The sequence below is a fragment of the Chelonoidis abingdonii genome, chromosome 2 (assembly GCF_003597395.2).
Source record: "Chelonoidis abingdonii isolate Lonesome George chromosome 2, CheloAbing_2.0, whole genome shotgun sequence".
Taxonomy (NCBI): Eukaryota; Metazoa; Chordata; order Testudines; family Testudinidae; genus Chelonoidis; species Chelonoidis abingdonii.
Window position 1 is genome coordinate 82,415,053 of NC_133770.1, and position 22,243 is coordinate 82,437,295.

At 40.8% G+C, this 22,243-nt stretch overlaps 1 protein-coding gene across 1 annotated transcript in view; it reads left to right on the forward strand.

Moving 5' to 3' along the window:
• The window catches only part of LOC116821595 (collagen alpha-4(VI) chain-like), a 106,036-nt gene that overhangs the window by 60,672 nt on the left and 23,121 nt on the right, over positions 1 to 22,243 (forward strand). The window contains exons 28-34 of the mRNA XM_032774933.2: positions 517 to 552; positions 670 to 732; positions 1,111 to 1,173; positions 5,859 to 5,894; positions 8,585 to 8,621; positions 11,167 to 11,178; positions 11,274 to 11,767. Coding sequence (XP_032630824.1) covers positions 517 to 552; positions 670 to 732; positions 1,111 to 1,173; positions 5,859 to 5,894; positions 8,585 to 8,621; positions 11,167 to 11,178; positions 11,274 to 11,767 — 741 coding nt within the window. The remainder of the gene's footprint in view (positions 1 to 516; positions 553 to 669; positions 733 to 1,110; positions 1,174 to 5,858; positions 5,895 to 8,584; positions 8,622 to 11,166; positions 11,179 to 11,273; positions 11,768 to 22,243) is intronic.

Here is a 22,243-nt window from a genome sequence, read left to right on the forward strand (position 1 = left end):
GCTATTAACATTTCTTACCTGCAGCCAAATAGCACACAAAAGACTGTGAAATAATTTCCTTCCTTTGAAAAAACAAACACAACGACAACGCAACCCTATTTCCGATCTAACACTTGAATCTGAATGCCCCATTGATTGATATAAGGGTGGGGCCAACACAGTGGTACCATTAGGAAACAACTCCTGGAAAGTAAGATTTGAACCATATACTATGGTTATATGATCACTAAAATAGAATTCCACTTTATTTCACTAAAAAAGACACAAAAATTTAATAAAATAGTAATTAGAAGAGAAATGAAAACTGCTGGAAATATTTAAATTGCTGTAGCTTTAAATGGGCAGAATGGAATGTTGCCAGTTGAGGCTGAGAAATGGCTGTTGTAACTTAAATTGACTGTAACTAGAAATCCTTAATTTTTTTCTGATTAAAAACAAAATATCTTCTTCAAATAAGGAGTAGTGAAAAGGTTAATAAAATTTTAAGGTCTGTTTCTCTTTTTCCCCCGATACCAGGGAGAATCTGGATTCCCAGGATACCCTGGTCCACAGGTACAATAACATGGATCTTTTCTGCTTTTGGTATATGTTGCTTTGCACTGTGTGTGTCTATATTTTTTGTGTGTGTCTCCTTCACTACAGAAATTCTGGTTTTGATTAACTTTGTAGGGAGAAGATGGTGATCCAGGCAGTCAAGGAGATAAAGGGTCCAAAGGAATTAGAGGAACAAGGGTAAAAATAATAAACACTCTTACTCTTTCTGATAAGTACATGTGAAGGGGGCCTTGAATAAAGATTCTAGAGTTTAGTCCCTAGCCAGAAAGGGATTGAAAATCAGTCTCATTACTTTATTGCTCCAAGGTCTCAGAGGTATGATGATCTCAGTCAAATTAATGTTCTTCACTGATTTTTATTACTTATGAGGGTTGTTCTATATTGTATATTACACTATCTTTATTTAAATTGCAGTAGCCAGTTCCTCAACTGGATTTCAATGAAGCTATGGAGATTTTCGTCAGTAATGGATCTGCTCCCATGTCTGTCCTTATAAATATTGAATCAAAAAACTGAAAATTTGACTTAGTAACTATTCTTGAGTTTCTATTTTAGGGCAATGGTGGCTTTCCAGGTTCAGAGGGAAATCCAGGGGACCAAGGGCCACCAGGACCACAGGTACCACATTTAAAACCGAGTATTAACCTTGGGATTTGGGATTAATCATGCATTTGACAATGCTGGTTACAATAAAATGTAGTTCACTAACACTGGTCTACAATGTTTGAGAAGTCGTCTGCTTCAGAGATAAAATGTGGTATTTATTATGTATTTTGATGTGCTGAATTCAAATATGACAATTAAAACAACTGATTGGCTACTGTTTCTAAGATATTTAAGTTTTTACATTTTATGTCTATGTATATTGTGTAGATAGTAGAGTTTTAATCATAAATTGTAAACCTAGGTCTTTTCATGTGTTTATGGTTGCTTTACATGATAATATTTCACCTGTCCTGTTTATGTAACACTTTAAAAATCAGCAAAAGGGTTATATAAATAAAATTTATTATGAAACAAAAGGCAAAAAACTATTATGTACATAGTTTAGTCCTATTCAGTGTCTACTCGGCGCTTCTTGGCTTGTCTCTTGTATTCATTAAATGGAGCATCTCTTGTCACTGTCCAGCAATAGTCTGCAAGCATTGATGGGCTCCATTTGCCCTGATAGCGTTTCTCCATTGTTGCAATGTCCTGGTGAAATCGCTCGCCGTGCTCGTCGCTCACTGCTCCGCAGTTCGGTGGAAAAAAATCTAGATGAGAGTGCAAAAAATGTATCTTTAGTGACATGTTGCAACCAAGGCTTTTGTATGCCTTGAGGAGGTTTTCCACCAACAACCTGTAGTTGTCTGCCTTGTTGTTTCCGAGAAAATTTATTGCCACTAACTGGAAGGCTTTCCATGCCGTCTTTTCCTTGCCATGCAGTGCATGGTCAAATGCATCATCTCGAAGAAGTTCACGAATCTGAGGACCAACAAAGACACCTTCCTTTATCTTAGCTTCACTTAACCTTGGAAATTTTCCACGGAGGTACTTGAAAGCTGCTTGTGTTTTGTCAATGGCCTTGACAAAGTTCTTCATCAGACCCAGCTTGATGTGTAAGGGTGGTAACAAAATCTTCCTTGATTCAACAAGTGGTGGATGCTGAACACTTTTCCTCCCAGGCTCCAATGACTGTCAGAGTGGCCAATCTTTCTTGATGTAGTGGGAATCTCTTGCACGACTATCCCATTTGCAGAGAAAACAGCAGTACTTTGTGTATCCAGTCTGCAGACCAAGCAAGAGAGCAACAACCTTCAAATCGCCACAAAGCTGCCACTGATGTTGGTCATAGTTTATGCACCTCAAAAGTTGTTTCATGTTGTCATAGGTTTCCTTCATATGGACTGCATGACCAACTGGAATTGATAGCAAAACATTGCCATTATGCAGCAAAACAGCTTTAAGACTCGTCTTCGATGAATCAATGAACAGTCTCCACTCATCTGGATCGTGAACGATGTTGAGGGCTGCCATCACACCATCGATGTTGTTGCAGGCTACAAGATCACCTTCCATGAAGAAGAATGGGACAAGATCCTTTTGACGGTCACAGAACACGGAAACCCTAACATCACCTGCCAGGAGATTCCACTGCTGTAGTCTGGAGCCCAACAGCTAGACTAGAGCCAATCAACAATTTTAAGCATCATTTTCGTTCTCAGTGACCCAGAATTAGTAAAGTTTGACTACATTTATTTCAGAAGCATTTTGGCTGTAGAGCAGTGGCGTGTATAGACAGATGTATCCTGCCCTCAGCTATGCCCAGGAAATCCTGGAATGGCATAGATTTAACTGAGGACAGAATTGTACCTTCCCTATTCTTTTCTCTCCCAGGGAAGATAATAATTGATCTAAAAAAATTCAAAATTGGATTTTTATTTAACTTAAATACATTTTTCTTTTTAAAAACAAAATTGTTTAAAATTAAATTTGAAATTATGACAACTTGTGTTAAGGCCAAAATTTACTATAGTCTATTGAAATTGTTTAAATAAATATATATAATGTGGCATCAATGAGGCCACCTCAGATATTAAAGAGTGCTGCTTTTTTTAATTATCTACATAATTGGGGGGAATATCATTAAGTAGGAGTTAGGCACTTAATTAAGCTCTTTACTCTCCGTAATATTTTATGAATATTATAATCTGTTTAGGTGTCTAGTGGGATTTTCAAAAGTGACTATCTGCATCTTTAAGCACCTAAATACCTTTGAAAATCTGGTCTGTGATAACCCAAAACAATCTGTGAATTTACTGACTAAGTTAATACCACCTTTGTGTAATAACTCTATTAGTTTACATGTAAAATATTTTGATAAGTATAAAAAGTAGGATTTAAGTGTTTTCAAGTAATAACAGACAGAACAAAGTAAGTTACCAAGCAAAATAAAAGAAAACATGCAAGTCTAATCCTAATACATTAAAGAAACTGAATACAGGTAAATCTCACCCTCAGAGGTGTTCCAATAAGCTTCTTTCACAGAGTAGACTCCTTCTTAGTCTGGGCCCAATCTTTTCCCCTGGTACAGTTCTTACTAGTTCCAGCTCAGGTGGTATCTAGGGGATTTCTCATGACTGGCAGCCCCCTTTGTTCTGTTCCACTCTTTTATAGCTTTGGCACACAGCAGGCATCTTTTGTCTCTCTGGGTCCCCACCCCTCCTTCTAAATGGAAAAGCACCAGGTTTAAGATGGATTCCAGTACCAGGTGACATGGTCACATGTCCTGTGAGATCTCAAGCCTCCATTCTTTCCTGCCTGGCTTACAGGGACACAGGAAGGCTTAGAGGTAAACACAGCCATTTACAACCAATTGTTCTAGTCAATGGGAGCCATCAAGATCCTAAGCCACCATTAATGGCCCACAGATTGCATAATTACAATAGGACCTCAGAGTAATATTTCTAGTTTTAGATACAAGAATGATACATTCATACAAATAGAATGACCACACTCAATAGATTATAAGCTTTGTAATGATACCTTACAAGAGACCTTTTGCATAAAGCATATTCCAGTTACATTCTATTCACACTCATAAGCATATTTCCATAAAACTTATGGCGTGCAAGTCACAGGAGGGACTGAGACCTGGAGGTCACCCAGCAGGACCAGTTCCTGAGCTAGGAATAGTACACAGGTTTTGTGAGTCCTAGTGTAGTGCTCTCATTACTACCCCACACTGCCTCCCTAAAGAAAGAATTAATTTACTTTAGGAACTAAGAATTCTATCATTCACCATTTTAAAAAATAATGAGAAATGCAAACATTAAAGATCTGAATAAATGTATGTTAATCAGTATAATTGCTTAAAAATGTGTGTAGCGATTGTGTATCCTCCTGGTGAGCAAAGGGAAGTACCAAATTTAGTGTAATGGCTATCCTGAGTTGCAAAACAACATGTTGTAATGGTTACCACCCAACTAAATGAACCTTTCTTTAAATTCAGTTGCAAACCCAGATTAAAATCAGTTATTTAAATTAAGGTTTCCTCCTTGATGATTTTAGATAATGATTAAAATTGGTGACTTAAATAACTTTTATTTCAACCAATCCTCCCTGTTTTGTCCTTAAGGGAGTCTGCTGCCTCACACTGGAGCGGGATTCTTGTGGGGACCCAGGACAGGGGGGTCCCTCTATGAAGGAAGGGAGCTGCCTGTAATATTTTTCAAATATTATATGTTCCATCCGCTAGTTTCATAGTTCCTATGGTGTTTGCTATATAATTACTTATGGGTAAATTTAGGCATGGGTTAGTTTGTATGTAGACAGGAAAGTGGGCAATCATTGCTGGTAGCTACATATTCACTGATACTTTAAAGACAATACAGGTGTTGATCCCTTTAAAGATTACCTCTGACATGCTGGGTTCAACACTCCTGGCTTGACACTGAGGAAGGGGAATTCCATTCAGATGCTGAAACAAAGAACTTCAGAGTGTATAAAAACATGAGCCCCTGAAAATGAAGAGAAAGAGAGGCAGAGACTGCAGGGGCGCAGACTGTCCACCCAGTCCCAGAGATAGGAATGTTTGCCTATGTAGGCCTGCCTACATTTTATGTAAGACAGAAGCATGCAGACTGTTCTGTTAAATCCTTTTTCTTATTATGCTGCGTTCCTACAGATAAGATTAAACAATACTTTGTTTTGAAAAGGCTGTTTGGGTCCCTATTTCACACACTAGTCAGAGTTCCCCAAGGGGAGACTTGCAGGGCAGCAAAATACAGTTGGGCCTGCTGAACAATCATGATTGGTACACAAAGTGCCGTACCCCGGCACCCGGTCTGAGAAGGGGAGCATTGTGGGATTCCATCCCAGAGAGGCGAAGGCAAGAGGTCTGTCACCTGGTGGGGTTGCACTCAGATACTGATAGGAGTCGAATGTGCAGATATATCTAAACCATGACACCCTCTACTAGCAAGAACTTTGGAAACTAATATAATCCTGAGTGATGCCACTTCATAGCAGTAGCAAATGCTGAGTTTAGGTAACATGCAGGAAAAAACTCTTTGGAGAAAGTACATCAAAGTGTCAGTCTTCATCTCAACTGTGCAACAGTCTACAGACATCCATTTCAGGAAATAGTCTGGACAATCACATTGGAAAGTCATAAATAGTTGTCAAGAAAACAACACGTGTGCACTAACACAGAAATGCCTGATTTTTTTTTCTACGCCTTTGTCATTACTAAATATATATTAAATATGTTCCTGCTCTTAACATGAGAGTGATTTTCTAACCCGCTGTTAAATTTGTTCCAGGGTGCCAAAGGACCAAAAGGCACCATAGCCATGGCGGTATGTAATCATCTCATTTCTAAAACCTAAGTGCATGCTACATGTAGTTAACAGTTTCAGTTTTTTCCATTTAAGAAGAATTGACTGTACAGAGTTTTCTAATAGCCATTGAAGGAAAGCTTTCTTCATGTGCTTGTTGCAGTAAAACAGTTACAGTCTTGTGTGAAATAAATAACCAAGGACTTGGAAACATTTTTTTAAAACCAGGCAAAAGTTTTGCAAACAATTTAAACATTAAAACTCTTTTCTCAGTTATGTGATTTGGACTAGTTTACAAAACCTCAAAAGGGACTTAGGGATAGACCCTGCCCTCTTATATGGGTGTGCTGGAGTGAGGAAAGAGGGTAAAAGGAGCCTTGACCCAAACACACACTTTTCCAGGGTAAACAGCAAAGTAACTTGGGAGGAGGGAAATGCAAATTCTCCTCTCCCTTTGCATTTCCTTCCTCCCAAGTACTGGCTAGAAAATCGACCCCACACATATTATCCGTCAAAGCCCTTTGACGTTCCTAATACTTTCCAAAGATTGCATTGGTCAGTTTCCTGGAGCAGTTACATACAATTTCACAACAACGCATACACAATTACATTTTAATACAACAGACCCTCAAATTATTAAACTTAAATCAATAATGTTTATCTTAACCTGGACAAAGCTTATGGAATTACTGCAGGTCTGTCACAAGTCTGGTAGCTAAGGCACATGTCCAAGTCAGGCAAGGTCACTTAGCAGTCAATAGCATGAGCTAACTAGGGGGCACCTGCTGCTCCTTTTCTAAGGGTATGGCTACACTTACATTTTTGCAGCGCTGGTAGTTACAGCTGTGGTCGTACAGCTGTGTAGGGCCAGCGCTGCAGTGTGGCCACACTGACAGCGGCCAGCGCTGCAGTGTGGCCACATTTGCAGCATTTGCAGTGCTGTTGGGAGTGGTGCATTGTGGGCAGCTATCCCAGCGTTCAAGTGGCCTGCAACGTGCTTTTCAAAAGGGAGGTGGGTGGAGTGTGACAGGGAGCTTGCGGAGACAGAGAGAGTGGATTTTGGAGCAGACATTGTGACAGCTCCCTGCCTTGCAAGTTCAAAAGAGTGGGGTGGGGTGGAGTGTGACAGGGAGCGTTGGGGAGACAGAGAGAGTGGATTTGGAGCAGACACTGTGTGACAGCTCCCTGCCTTGCAAATTCTGGCCATTTCCCCCACCCCTCTCTCAATCACTCTTAAATGTAAAAAGGCTTCCAGACCAGATAAGCAGCTTCTCCGATGGACTCCCCCACCGTGCTGTTTGTCTCCTCAAGCAAACAGCTGTGAACATTCCAAAGCCTCGGCTCGCTCGCTCGCTGCAGCAAAGAGCAGCTGTGTTTGTTTTTTAGATAAGTAGCTCCGGGGAGTACCTTCCGGTTTGTTGTATACAGGAATTGTGGGATACCTCCTAATACCCTGGAGGCCAATAACAGCACTGGTGAGTGTCCACACCTGATGAGCAGCGCTGCATCAGCAGCGCTGGATTCGCTACACCCGTAGCGGACCAGATGTACAGCCAGTGCTGCAGGAAGGGAGTTGCAACGCTGGCTGAGCTCTGTAAGTGTGGACACCTGGTAAGTTGCAGTGCTGTAACCCCCTCACCAGCGCTGCAACTTGCAAGTGTAGCCAAGCCCTAAGGTGCAGAAATATGCCCTTCATAGAATAGTGCTCTCCTCATCTTGTAGAATCCTGCCAAGACTATCAGGCTTCCCCTCTGCCACCCTCTCCATTCCTCCAGCAGCACTGGCCAGGCCAATGACTGTCCCACGATCTTATAGATCTTAATGCACAGATATATTATACAAAATGAACAGATACATTCTGAACTATGTCATACATTTGAGAAAGGTTAAGTGTCCAATGAAAGGTAGGAAACTTCTACTATAGTGTTAGGATCAGAGCCGGTGCAAAGATGTTTCGCGCCCTAGGCGAAATTTCCACCTTGTGCCTCCCCCTCCTGTGCCCCTGCCCTGAGGCCCCCCCACCACCGGAAGTTCCCTCCCTCTGCCCTGAGGCACCTCCCTTGCCGCAGCTCCCCAACCTCTGCCCTGAGGCACCCTCCCCATCCCAGCTCACCCCTGCTCCGAGCATGAGCACCCCGAGCATGCTGTGGCTGCTTCACTTCTCCCCCTTCCCAGGCTTGCAGTGCCTAAGCTGATTGGCGCTGCAAGCCTGGGAGGCGGGAGAAGTGAAGCAGCCATGACTTGCTTGGGGAGGAGGCAGGGCAGGGGTGAGCTGGGGCGGGGAGTTCCCCTGCGTGCCACCCCTCCCTTACTTGCTGCAGGCGGCCCTCCCTCCGCTACCCTGCCCCAGCTCCCTCCACCTAAATGCTGGCGGCGACCAGGGTGGCCGAAGATCTGGCCACAGCGGTTGCTGCCGAAGAAAATGGTGCCTCCCAAATCGCAGTGCCCTAGGCGACCGCCTAGGTCACCCAAATGGTTGCACCGGCCCTGGTTAGGGTACGATCCTGCTGTCAAGTACACCAGTGTACATCCTGAGTAACTGCACTGACTGTAAGGTGGTTACTTTGGATTTATGCAGGATTAAGTGAGCTCAGGACTTGGGACCTGATCCAGTTCCCATGGGAGTCAATGGAAAGAATCTCATGGATTTTCCAGTGGGAGCTGGCTCTGGCTCTTGGCCCTTAACCATCTTTTCATTTTTCCCTCCGCAGCCTTGTAGACTTGTTAATTTCACACGAGAAAACTGCCGTAAGTACTGGGTTTATTTCTTTTCCCAAGCTGGAATTTGTAAAGCCATATTTTTTAAATGAAAACATACTGGGCAACTCAATGGCTCAGGGGATGGATCTGAGGCTCTAGGTGGCTGGTATCAGTCTGGCACAAGCTGGTAGTGACCGAAAGTTGTTACCTTTGGAGGCTATTCAGGAATGTATGAGAAACAAGTTTGTATTTCCTGTTTATTTTTTCTGTTACTGAATCATTAACCATGGTCACAGTCCTCGTTATTGAGCAACCTTGTTGGCTGACTCAGCACAGAGGCCGTGGACTGAATACGCTGTGGAGACTGACCTCCATCTCCTTCAGTTAGCTGACTCTTCCAGGGACAGGCTGGGTCACCTTGATGGACAGTTCAGGGAATCTTGCACTGCCACTGCCTGTGCTGTACCCATTCCATGGATAAATACAATGTGTTAGCCTCCAGGGCTACCTTGCATTTGCATGTACTATACTCCATTTTAAAAACATAAGTGAGATACACACAGAGTCAATATAGATTTCAGCCTATCCGTTTTATATTTGATAACACTGTCAAACTCATCAGGGAAAAAAGCAAAGCTATAGAAATGTATCATTTCAACTATGCCTTTGAAAGAAAAAAATATATATATACATACACATGTTGTATTCCACACACTTTTGAAGCTGGGAATTGGCAACATGGGATAATTCTCTGTTCATTCCCTCTAGGGCACCTGGTCTTGGCCACTGTGGGAAGACAGGATACTGGGCTAGATAGACCTTTGGTCTGACCCAGTATGGCTGTTCTTATGTTCAGTTTTATCTGCAAGCCCAACATTCATTTCCTTTGTATAAAAACCAGACCAAACCCCCACTCTCACTAGCAGCCACCCCTGTGCTTATGTTATAATTAGCCTTTTGGTGGTAGGGGCAGGTAATCACCCCTCTACGGGGACTGAACTTGTGGACTTTGCAAGCTGTACTGGCTTGAAAGCACAAGCTATCCCTTAATTGGCTCTCATTAATATTTCCTTCCTCTTTGTGTCTCTCTCATTTGGGCTAACCTGCTCTCCAAAGCACCTTGCCCAAGTAACTCCACTGGGTACTGAGGAACTCTGTGCTGGAGAGGGGAAAGTACCTTCCTATCACCTGTCCCTCAGCCATGGAGCCCCCACCCGCCTGTGCAATAGAACACACACAACCTCCATGCCTCTGGGCTCTGGGCCACGTAGGAGGTAAATACCCTAAGCATGGCCACCTGTTTGACTGCTGTAGGGTCCCCTGCACCAGTGGATAGGAGAAAAGAAGGTACAATTTCCCCCTTGATGACAGAAGCAAATAATATAGATTCTGTGGCCCATCCAAAGGTTCAAGCAGCTTTGAATCAGGCTCTTTATTCAAAGCAAGGGTATCACATAGATTCGTAGAAATACAGGGCTGGAAGGGACCTCAAGAAGTCATCAAGTCCAGCCCGCTGTGCTGCAGCAGGACCAAGTAAACCTAGAGCATCCCTGACCAGCTTGTCCGGTTTGTTTTTAAAAGCTTCCAATGAGGGGGGGCTCTATGACCTCCCTTGGCAGCCTATTCTAGTGCTCAATTACCCTTATAGGTTGAAAGTTTCTCCTAATATCTAACCTAAATCTCCTTTGCTGCAGATTAAGCCCATTACTTGTCCTACCTTCAGTGAACATGGATAACAATTGATCACTGTCCTCCTTATTACAGCCCTTAACATATTGGAAGACAGTTCTCAAGTCCCCCTCAGTGGTCTTTTCTCAAGACTGAACATGCCCAGTTTTTTTACCTTTTCCTCATAGGGCAGGTTTTCTAAGCTTTTTATCAGTTTTGTTGCTCTTCTCTGGTCTCTTTCCAGTTTGTCCACATCTTTCCAAGCTAAATTGTGCCCCAGAATTCTCCAGCTGGGGCCTCAGCAGTGCCAAATAGAGCAGGACAATTACCTCCTGTGTCTTGCATACAACACTCCTGTTAATACACTCCAGAATCATGAGAGTCTTTTTTGCAGCTATGTCTCATTGATGACCCATTCAGTCCGTAGTTCACTATAACCCCTAGGTTCCCCTTCAGCAGTACTACCACCTAGATGGTTATTCCCCATTTTGTAGTTGGGCATTTGATTTTTCCCCCAACTATAGTACTTTGCACTTGTCTTTATTGAATTTCATTTTGTTGATTTCATATCAATTCTCCAATTTGTCGCAGTCATTTTGAATTTTAAAGCTTCCTCCAAAGTGCTTGCAACCCCTCCCAGCCTGGTGTCATGTACACATTTTATAAGCACATGCTCTGTTCCATTATCCAAGTCATTAATGAAAATATTAAATAGCTCTGGGCTCACCCTTGCAGGATGCCTAGATATGTCCTCCCAATGTGACAGAAAACCACTGATAACTATTCTTTGAGTCCAGTTCTTCAACTAGTTGTGCACCCACCTTATAGTAATTTCAAGCCACTGTATGAATGGATACAATCTAATCAAGGTAATTGTAAAATAAAATAATTCTTTTTTTTTTTCTCTCCCATCGTTCCCGTCTAGCTTGCTTATCAGGTAAATAGCTCTATAATCAGTTTCTTCCTTAGACTGTAGAAACTATGACAATATTGGTTTATGGATACCCTTTCACACAGTACGTTTATTTCAAGGTACAGCCAAATGTCCAGCATATCCCACTGAATTGGTGTTTGCCCTCGATATGTCTGAAGATGTTACCCTAGCAGCATTTGAAAGAATGAGGGATATTGTGATGTCTTTGCTGGGGGTCATCAAGCTCAGTGAAAGCAACTGTCCGACTGGTGCCCGCATCTCCATAGTTTCATACAATACCAACACAAGGTACCTCATCCGATTCTCGGAATTCCAGAGGAACAACTTGCTGCTGGAAGCAGTCCAGAGAATACCTCTGGAGAGGTCCTCGGGCAGGCGCAATATTGGAGCGGCCATGAGATTCATTGCAAGGAATGTGTTCAAGCGGGTTCGTCAGGGTGTTCTCGTAAGAAAAGTTGCCATATTTTTCACCAGTGGCCCATCACAGGATGCTACCTCCATCGACACAGCAGTGCTAGAGTTCAGTGCCCTGGATATAATTCCTGTGGTGATTGCCTTCAGTGAAGTCCCTAATGTCAGACGTGCCTTCTTGGTAAGCCGGCTGCCTACAGCAAATGGGAAATCTCAGTGAGAAGTGATCCTTTTGATTAACAGTTGCTTTTCTAATTAATGAGAATATTTATGCATTCAAGTTAATAACTTATAAAAGGAAGCTTTAGATCAGGGGTTCTCAAACTTCACTGCACCCTGACCCCCATTTGGGCAATAAAAATTACTACGCAACCCCAGGAGCGGGGACTAAATCCTGAGCCAGCCTGAGCCCCTAGTGGATGCAGAGGGGGAAAAGCTGAAGCCCAGGGGCCTCAGCCCCAGGCAGGGAGCCTGTAACCTGAGTCCCACTGCCCAGGTTCCTAGCCCCAGCAAGTCTAAGCCAGTCATGGTGACCCCATTAAAATGGGATCCTGACCCAGTTTGGGGTCCCAACCCACAGTTTGAGAACTGCTGGTTTAGATCATAACAGCTTTTAAGAAGGGAATGTTTTAGTGACAGCTGAATTAAAATTAATCTTGGTTTATTTCATGAGCATGAACAACAAACAACTGACTCACTTCTGTTATTGGCTCTCATGGTGTAAATCCAGATTACACCGTACTCCTTTCACTTGCTGTTTCATAGAATGTTCCATTCTAATATTGATATTTGCTAAGCATTTGTCAGGGAAATCATACGGCTTGGTTTACATACAAACCTGGGACCATATTTTCTGGAGAATTCAGATGCAGAAGACTTCAGAAAAACCACTCCATTTTCCCCAAAGAAATCTGAATTCAGTGAAACATTTTAATAAATGCATTGCCATTAGCTACAACAGAGAAGAAAGCTTTTGTCTTAATATATGATTTTAGACTGAAGGACAGTAAATAGAAAAATAAATATTGCATACCATATGCTACCAAGCCTTAAAGGAAACATTTCAGGGGTTGTTTAATGTTTTTGGTTCTGCTCTGCAAAGAAATCCTCCACAAATGGGACGAGGGGTTCTGTAGTCCTTATCTGTGAATTATTTCTAGATCAACTGTGCTCAGTTTTATGTTAAACAAAAAAGTTTTTTCTTGTTGCTAACCCTTCAGATTCAACCTAAGATGCAAGCTGAGTTCTCTCCTCCTTCTGTATCATCAGCAATAGCAGGCATTTGCTTTGTTTAAAACATTGGTTATCTTCTCAAAGAAAGATCAGGTTGGTCTGGCATGATCTATCTTTTGTAAAAACATGTTGTATTTTGTCCCAATTACCATTTAGCTCGATATCCTTAACTACTCTCTCTTTCAAAATTTGTTTTAAGACCTTTGATTCACTTGTGGTCAAAATAATGGGTCTGCAGTTTCCCAGATCTCTTTTCTTTCTTTCTTAAATATAGGTACACAATATGCGCAATTCTCCTTTCCTAGGTTACAACCCCTGAGTCCACAAATTCATGAAAATCACTCACTTTTGGGCTTGCAATTTCATGTGCCAGTTCCTTTAATATTCTTGGATAAAGATTATCCAGGCCCCCTGATTTAATCCCATTAAAATGTTTGAGTCTGGCTTCTACCTTGGATGTGGTAGTTTCTACTTCCATATTCTTGTTCCCATTAGCCATCCTGCTACAGCCCTCAACCTCCTCATTACTCTTATTAAAAACTGAGGCAAAGTATTCATTTAGGTGTTAGTCCATACCTAGATTATCTTTAATCTCAACCTCAATTCTTAGTGGTTCCACTTCTTCTCTCCTTTTTTTCTTCTTATTTTTATGGCTAAAGAAAATGGACCAAATTCTCCAATTGCACCAGTGCAACCCCTGAGAGGAGAATTAGGCCTTGTGTCTTTATCAGTTTTCTTTTATATTATATGGATATAAAAAAAAATTAACAGGATAACTTGAGATTTGTTTCTAGTCTATAGATTCCCAGAACTGGCTCAAGTATTGTGACTCTGAACTCACTCTGGCCCCAATTTAGAGAGGTGCAAAGTGAAGCAACCAATTAGTGCTCATGCACCAAAGTAATACATGTAATATAGGAACCTGAATAGAATAAATCATCTATTTGCAGTAATTAGAAAATAACGTTAACCAGGGCTCCTCATCCTCTTTCCTCTCGACTTGAATGTATAGGGCCAAATCTTGCATTCTTTACTCAAGCAAAAGCCCCACTGATGTCATAAATACAGATTCAAAATAAAATTGATTAATAAAATATAGATTCAAAATAAGACTGTAGGGTTTATCCCACGGTTGCCTCAATTTATGCAAGGGGGATAAAATCAAAGCACAGATATCTACCTTCTGGCATAAACAGCTTGTGTACCCTAGCACTATAAGTGAAGTTAACAACATCAGATAACTTCAGTACAAAAACCTCATAATGAACATCATGTTACATGTATTCACAGTACATTTTAAGAGGCAGTCCTTATTACCACCAGAGCCACAAGGAATTTTGCCATTAGGAAGTTAAGGATCAGATTCTGTTTTCCATTGTTAAACACAGCTAATCTGTCTGTTGTGTAGCAATATATTAAAATCAATCAGATGAGTAAAAGGCATATGTCTGGCCACCACAGTGGAAAGTCACACTAGCAAGCTAAAGCAACACATTTCAGGTCTATATATTTTATTCTTGCTCTAACAAATGCTTTCCAAAGGGCAAGACCATATGGAACTGTAATCCAAACAAACTAAGACTATTGTGAAGCCTCAGATTTACTTTAATTTATTGTCTGTTTTTCAGTCTTGTTGTTTATTCCTCGGGTTGCAAATTCATTTTCTTGCCTGGAGGATTCCTGACATTTCTTGAAAGTTCAAACAAGAGGCAACTGGTAACTGCTGATAGAGGGGGGAGAGAAGGGCACAATTTAAAAGTGCTGATGGTATGCAGCAGCGTTTAGGGCAAGTACTCAAGAGACAAAGGAGTTTTGATTTCTAGAGCTACTTTTGATGTCATGTTTTACAATACTATGTAATAGCATACGGAGACTGTTCTAAAAGCGAGCTACACATGAAAAAGCTTTCAGTTGCACTGATGTATGTTGTCCCCAGATGCCACTGGTGTGGTGCTTTGCTCTGTTCAACATTGATAAAAGTCGGCTGCGTGCGTGTGTTCCGTCTGTGTGCTGCCCCGGCTCTGGAGATTGCTGGCACAGCAGACCACGTGCTTTTAGCAGCCTTCCTCTTGCCAACTTCTGTGAGCAGGGCCTGCCTCTGGCTCACTGCTTAACTTTGCTTTATGTTAGCAACACCTTGACCATTACTTCAGTTCAGGCCTCATGCCGGGCCTCTGATACAAGTGTTTATGTCTCAGGCCTTCATCTTACTACATTCCTCCACCTTTTTTGTCTTTTTATGGGGAGGATGCTTACCCATTGTCCCAGAAAAGCATAATACATGGACTGAAGATAACCCAATGGGCTAAACACTGTTATGTGGTCACTTTATTTTACCATCCATACACTCATGCCCCATCTGTCCTTAGTCTACACATTCCCTCTTACGACTGATAGACAGATTTTTTAATCCCTTATGGTAGCCTGGAAATGTTAGGCCCGGGACCATGATTGAGGAATGTGGTAGTCTGATTGAGCCTTAGAGGCACTCCCCAAAAATATATCTGAATAATATAGATATGACATATATATTTGTAGCGTATATGGGTATATATGTATAGTATGTATGTGTACATATGACACCACCTTATATCCAAGCATAGCCATGTTTTTCCAGTCTGATGATGTACTTCGGCCCTTTTATTTTGGTGATACAGATGGAAGCACACTCCTATTAGGGTAATTGCAGATATCACCTGTATCATCATCAGTAGTAGGCTGAGTGTTTTGAAATACTGGGATAGGCATTGTTGTAGTGTGTTCCACACTATTATGTATATGAGAAGTAAAACAGAAATGTGGAGTAGTGACACTACAAATGAAGCCTTTATATATATATATAATCTTGTAACTAGCTACTACCCAGTACAGTGCATTCATGTTATGGGTTACCCTTATTGCTGGTTGTCACCCTCTGATAAGCTTTGCTGGGCAGGAAACAGCAATGGCTATGTCAGAGAAAAACAGTTCTTATGTTTTGGTTGGGTGCAGCAAAGTTAGATACTTTGTTTTTTTAAGCAATCGCATAGAGGGAGAGAGTGCACTAGGACACAGGGTTTTTTCCTTTTAGGCAGGTTTTTTTTTATAGGTAAACAATTACAGCAAGCATTTATACTTTTTGTTACATATAATAATAAGCAACACCTACATTTTGTTTATACATAGGTTATTTTGATTTTATTTTTATTTTTATTTAGACTTTAGTCTGCATTTTATTTTATTGACACCAGGTCGCAACAACTTCTTACACAGTTCTAAAAATTTATTTTACATAATTTTTGCTTTTATAAATTTTGCGTTATTAGGGTTACAGCTAGCCTGACTCTTGCTAACAAAAACTGTCATGCATTAAAATTCCCTTTAAATTCTTGTAGTTTTTGCTTTATTTCCACAGCTAGCTTCTCTGTTCCATAGATTGCATTGCCCATGATACACCAGTAGTTGACGTAGATCCAGCTCTTTTTATGGATGTTGTTTTCCAGATAACTTACTGAATGGATAGTAACCAATTTATCAAACATTGCTGTGTCAGGATGTAGCATTGGTATCCAGAGACTGATCAAGATTGTTTTGAATAACGTGTCTTAGTTAGGATGCAGTGTCAGTAACCCAAATTCTGATGGGTACTAACATGGAATTTGTTTACTCAAGTGTAGTTACTGTGTAAATTTCTTTACCAATTCCCTTTTTTTCCTTGCCTTCATGTTGTTTGCTGCCATTCATTTGTTGATTTTTTCCTACGTGTTGGTTAAACAGTTTAGCAAAGTTCTGCACATTGTATTATTGCTGTACAACATTTGCAATACAGCAACAGTACAATGATAATACAGTAGTGCAGCAATAATGCAGTTGTTTTTACACAGTAACCAAGTTGAAATTAAATTGACAGTTTATCCTCGTTCAGCTAGTGGTTTTTAGCTGAATGTTAAATTAATTGTCCATATATGGTAGGTAGAGGTGTTTTTGACCAGTCTCTTATTTATGCAGCACTTTATTTTTCTTTTCTTCATGCTTTGGGATTTCTTCACTGTATACAGCTATCTTCTGGTGTCTTTGTGATGTGATATCTTCTGGTGTCTTTGTTCTTAAGTTAGTTAATAAAGTTTTTGTTTGTTTGTTTTTACATTTATCTTGTTTTTAGTAACCCAAATTTAATACACAGATTAATTTAGTGTTTACAATGTAATATGGACCAAGTCTTTTATACACAAGCTATACTTTTGCAATTGTTCTATAGACATTCATTTTCACTTCAGGTGCATTACTAATGTTTTATACTAAATGTAATGCTTAATGGCTAAACTAGATGCTCACAATCTTCCATGAGAAGGTGTATTGCTTTTCCTTGCTGAACACTTTGGGCTTGGCTACCCTGGCGCTTTACAGTGCTTACTTTCTCACTCAGGGGTGTGAAAAAACACCCCCGAGTGCAGCAAGTTACAGTGCAGCAAAGCACCAGTGTAAACACTGCCCCAGCGCTGGGAGCCCCAGCGCTGCAAGCTAATCCCCACGGGGAGGTGGAGTACGTGCAGCGCTGGGAGAGCTCTCTCCCCAGCGCTGGTGCTGCGACCATACTCACACTTCAAAGCTCTGCCACGGAAGCATTCCCGTGGCAGCGCTGTGCAGCTCTAAGTGTAGCCATACCCTTAGTTTCAGCAATAGAGTTAGTAACATAATTTTAACAAGCTTTTTAGTTACTTTGCTTGTGATACCAACTTCACTCTTCACTGTTTAGAAGCACAAACTTTAACAACCACTGCTTCCCATTAACATAACATAACAAAAGAAAAGTGTATAAAATTAAACCAACTATAAAATTAAACCAAAATAAATTTTAAATACAGGTCCATGCAAATACTTTGAGGGCATTAAACTTTCATGATGCTTTGTTAGGTTTAGGAGCCAAACATGGAAACCTGTTGAAAACATGGAAACCTGTTGAAACTGTTTGGTTAGCTTTATGCATAAATTTCTATTTTTAAATATTTTTGCTATCACATTCTTATAACTATATTTAAAAGTCCAAACAAGTTTTTTAAAAAAAACCCAAACAAGTTTATAAAAACCCAACAAGAAATTGACATTTTGTTAATATTATCTTTACCTTAATGTTGAGGTTTTCCCTTACATTTTTTCTTTGAATAACAATAATAATAATAATTAATTAATAAAAACCTTTTAAAAGCCTGTGATTAATAAGAGTTATTTTTGTTTGCAATTTCATTATTTGTTGAGGCAGAAATATATATACATATATTTATAACTGAGACCTTGTTGAACTTTGGGGAAAAAAATGGTAATAATTATATGATGGTTATACCCCAACCATAATATTAAAATAGTGTGGTACCACATATACATATATTTTTAAAAGGTACAACATTGACTTTTGTTGCAACAAAAAAATTTTTTTAAAAAAATAGTCATGTGACGTATACAACACACATGACATACAGGACAAACTCACAATTATAAACAAATAGCACCAGAATTCTATTCATAACTGCACAAAACAAGGCAAACAAAAACAAAAAATTAAAAGGGTTAAACATTTGAATAAACAAGTTATTACCTTATTTAAAACTTTTAACAAAAATTGATAAAAATATATTAACATTTGCTAAATTTGTTGTATTGATTTGGTACCAAGGAATTTTGCATTATTTTATATTTAACATTATTTTAAAACTCTGCTATATGGAAATAAGAAAAGCCCATGTTTCAAATATTAGTTAGTGGTTAGGATTAGAAGCAGAGAGTGCATTTCTGTTGCTTGGCAACCATATCTTCAAGGAAGTTAGGAATAATTCCAGCTATTGTATTCCTGAAGATTAAAATAATTAATTTATTGGATTTATTTAAAATAAAGTTTTTACCTTTTTTTTTTTTGTATTTCTTGTTTTGTTCTGTTTTCAATTGCTTTAGCTTTTGGAGGTTTCTATAAAAACTATAACGTTTAACTTTTAAACAAAGAGAGAGAGCCGAAGTGAGGAGAGGCAGGGGAAAAGGCGGAGGAGGAGGGGAAGAGCAATTAGGAAGGTAGCAAGATCTGAGCTAAAACAGATTAACTCTATTCAAGGTATTTGAAAGTCTGGGCAGCAGCAGTGAGTTTAATGAACCTGAGAAAGCATGTAAAGAAAAAAACTTAACCAGTATGGAAAAATATTTGAGAAAGAAGGTTATATTTTTAGCTATGAGAGCAGAGTGTGGTTCCGTGGGTCAAAGCAGTTGTGAACATGCACAACTGGGAACTGCACCCCCGGTTTTTATCCGGGCTTTGAGAGGAGAGTGGGGGGTAGTTACCTGCTCTTGTAAGACTTTAATTTGTTCTCTCAGTGCCTGTTGCTTTTGTCTGCATGCCAAATGGATGGCAAGAGTGCCCTTTTTTTTTGCTGCAGTTAACTGTTTTTGGGCAACTCCATATGTTAATACATCAATTCTCAGTGTTGACCTGCTTAATTTCAGTTTTTTACTTTGAAATTCCTTTTTATTCACTCCCCTGCGATCGAGTGGCAGCTCCTGTCTTGTAATGTGCTCTGTGAACTGTTCCATATTTCCCTTCATTCGATTTACCAATTCAGTGAAAGTATTGTGTGCTACTTCTTCCATCTGTGCATTTACTTGTCCCGTTCTGACAGGCACCAGTCTATGTCCCGGTTTAGGTTGTACCAAATCCGGTTTTTATCATAAGGTGGCGGTTGCACTGCAGTGGACCCCGTTTCATCTTTTAATTTTACTAGGGCCACCTTTTCCCACTTCTGTCCCCATTCTTCAGGCACAGGGTAGTTACCTGAAGCCTGCTGTTTACTACCAATATTTATAACAGGGGACGGCACACGTATTTTTTGTAGGTTCCTTGCAGCTGTTTCCAATGTTTTATTCTGTTTCTGTGCCTGTTGTCTCTGGACTGCTTTCCTCTCTGCAAAGGGGAGGGGGATGGGAGCATTCCAAGGCCCTGTAGCTTCTTTTGATTCTTTTAACTCTTTCTTTGTTACTGTTACTTGCTCTGCCAATTCTATAGTGTGCTACTTTAACCATTTAACAGACATGGTTATAGTTGGCAATATTTTACATTGTATGGCTAGTCTCTGCCCTAGCCTTACAAATTACATTACATGTGTCTTCCCCATTATATTTTTCAAACTCTGTGGGAATTTTCAGGAAGGGGTTACGGAGGTTCCCTAGCTTGTAGTTTTCTGTCATGTTAGATTGCAGTTCCCACAGCGGACAGCTCGCCTACTCACCAGATCAGTGGTTGGGGTCACCAAAGTCATCAGACGTCACCGGTGTGGTGCTCTGCCCTGTTCAGTGTTGATAACAGTCGTCTGTGTGCATGTGTTTCCTCTTTGTGCTGTCCCGACTCTGCACAGATCGCCGACACAGCAGACCCAGGGGGAACCCCCAATGACCACAGACTGTAATAAGGTACGAAGGCACCTGGCCAGGTTTACTGTCAAACAAAACACAGTTTCTAGCTCCCTGGATCAGATATCTACAGTTCTACTAGTACATATATGCTCCCTGACAGTGGACTGGCTCAGTCAATCGCGGGATTTGCCACTGCCCTCTAGGCCAGGCAAAAACGTCCACTCAGGGATGCATTCTTATACCCAGGTACAAACAGGTTACGCATCATTGAATGCACTGAGGTACAGCCCTTCTATGCATTAGGGTGTTGCCTTTCTCCTGGTTCAGGTTGGTTCAACCAAATAAGTCCATCCATTATGCTATCTATCCATCTTATTGTCCCTTCATATTGCCTATCCATCATATTGTCTATCTATCATGTTATCCTTTTATACTGTCTTTAGGCTGGGTCTGCCTGTTCCTTGTTATCTGTGTGGCATGTGTTCATACCAGGCTGTTCTGGTGCTATCCTGGCATACGTTCATCTTATTATTGCTTATATGTGTATATGTGCTTTTAGCAGCCTTCCTCTTGCTAACTTCTGTGAGCAGGGCCTGCCTCTGGCTCACAGCTTAACTTTGCTTTATGTTAGTAATGTCTTGACCATTACTTCAGTTCAGGCCTCATACCGGGCCTCTGATAACTAAGGGTTTATGTCTCAGGGCCTCATCATACTACAACGTATTTTATCAGTTGGAAGCAGTGGTTCTCAACCAGGGATACACATACCTCTAGATGTATGTAGAGGTCTTCCATGGGATAGACCATCTAGATATTTGCCTAGTTTTACAACAGGCTATGTAAAAAGCACTAACAAAGTCAATACAAACTATAATTTCATACAGACATTGAGGTGTTTATACTGCTCTATATACTAGATCAGTATTTCTCAATCTGGGTGGTGGTAACCCCCAGGGGGTTATGGCATGGGTTTGAGTGAGGGAGTTGCAAGTGCAGGGCCATATTAGGGGGTGGCTAGCAGGGCCTCTGTGAAGCTAAGATATACATGCTGAAGAAAAAGCCTGAGCCCCGCCACTTGGGGCTGAAATTAGACTTCTGAAAGGGGTAAAGTAGTCTGGAAACGTTGAGAACCACTCATAGACTTTAAGGTCAGAAGGGACCTTTATGATCATCTAGTCTGACCTCCTGCACATTGCAGGCCACAGAATCTCACCTATCCACTCTTGTAACAAACTCCTAACCTATGTCTGCGTTATTGAAGTCCTCAAATCGTAGTTTGAAGACCTCAAGGTGCAGAGAATCCTCCAGCAACTGACCCGTGCCCCACGCTGCAGAGGAAGGGACAAAACCTCCAGGGCCTCTGCCAATCTTCCCTGGAAGAAAATTCCTTCCCGACCCCAAATATGGTGATCAGTTAAACCCTGAGCATGTGGGCAAGACTCACCAGCCAGCACCCAGGAAAGAATTCTCCATAGTAATTCAGATCCCACCCCATCTAACATCCCATCACAGACCATTTGGGCATATTTACCTGCTAATAATCAAAGATCAATTAATTGCTAAAATTAGGCTATCGCATCATACCATCCCCTCCATAAATTTATCAACCACTGATATGAAGAACAGAGATATTTGTAAACCAAGCCTTTGATATGATCTTTTAAAGCTCTTGTGATAATATCAGCACCCAATAATTATGTCAGGAATCAGATCTAATGTAACCATATACAATTATTTCCCCTCACCATTTAAATCTGCTTTCTCTTCTGGGTTTACAAGGAGACACTGGCTCTCTTGGGCATCACAAGTACCAGAAATCTCATGCTAACCCTCCTGGTAGCTATAAGGTCTCATCTGACATCTGGCTCTTCTGGTATCTGTAGTATCACAGAATGATGAATATGGGGCATCATTAGCAAACCTGTAAAAACAGATTTCATGGCAGGAGGATAGTGATTTGAAAGAATTTTTGGAAAGTAAATTAAAATGGATTTCTGTGCTCAATCTCCTGTGCCCAGCCCAGTTAGCAGGGGTGATCAAGTCACATTTCTCAGCT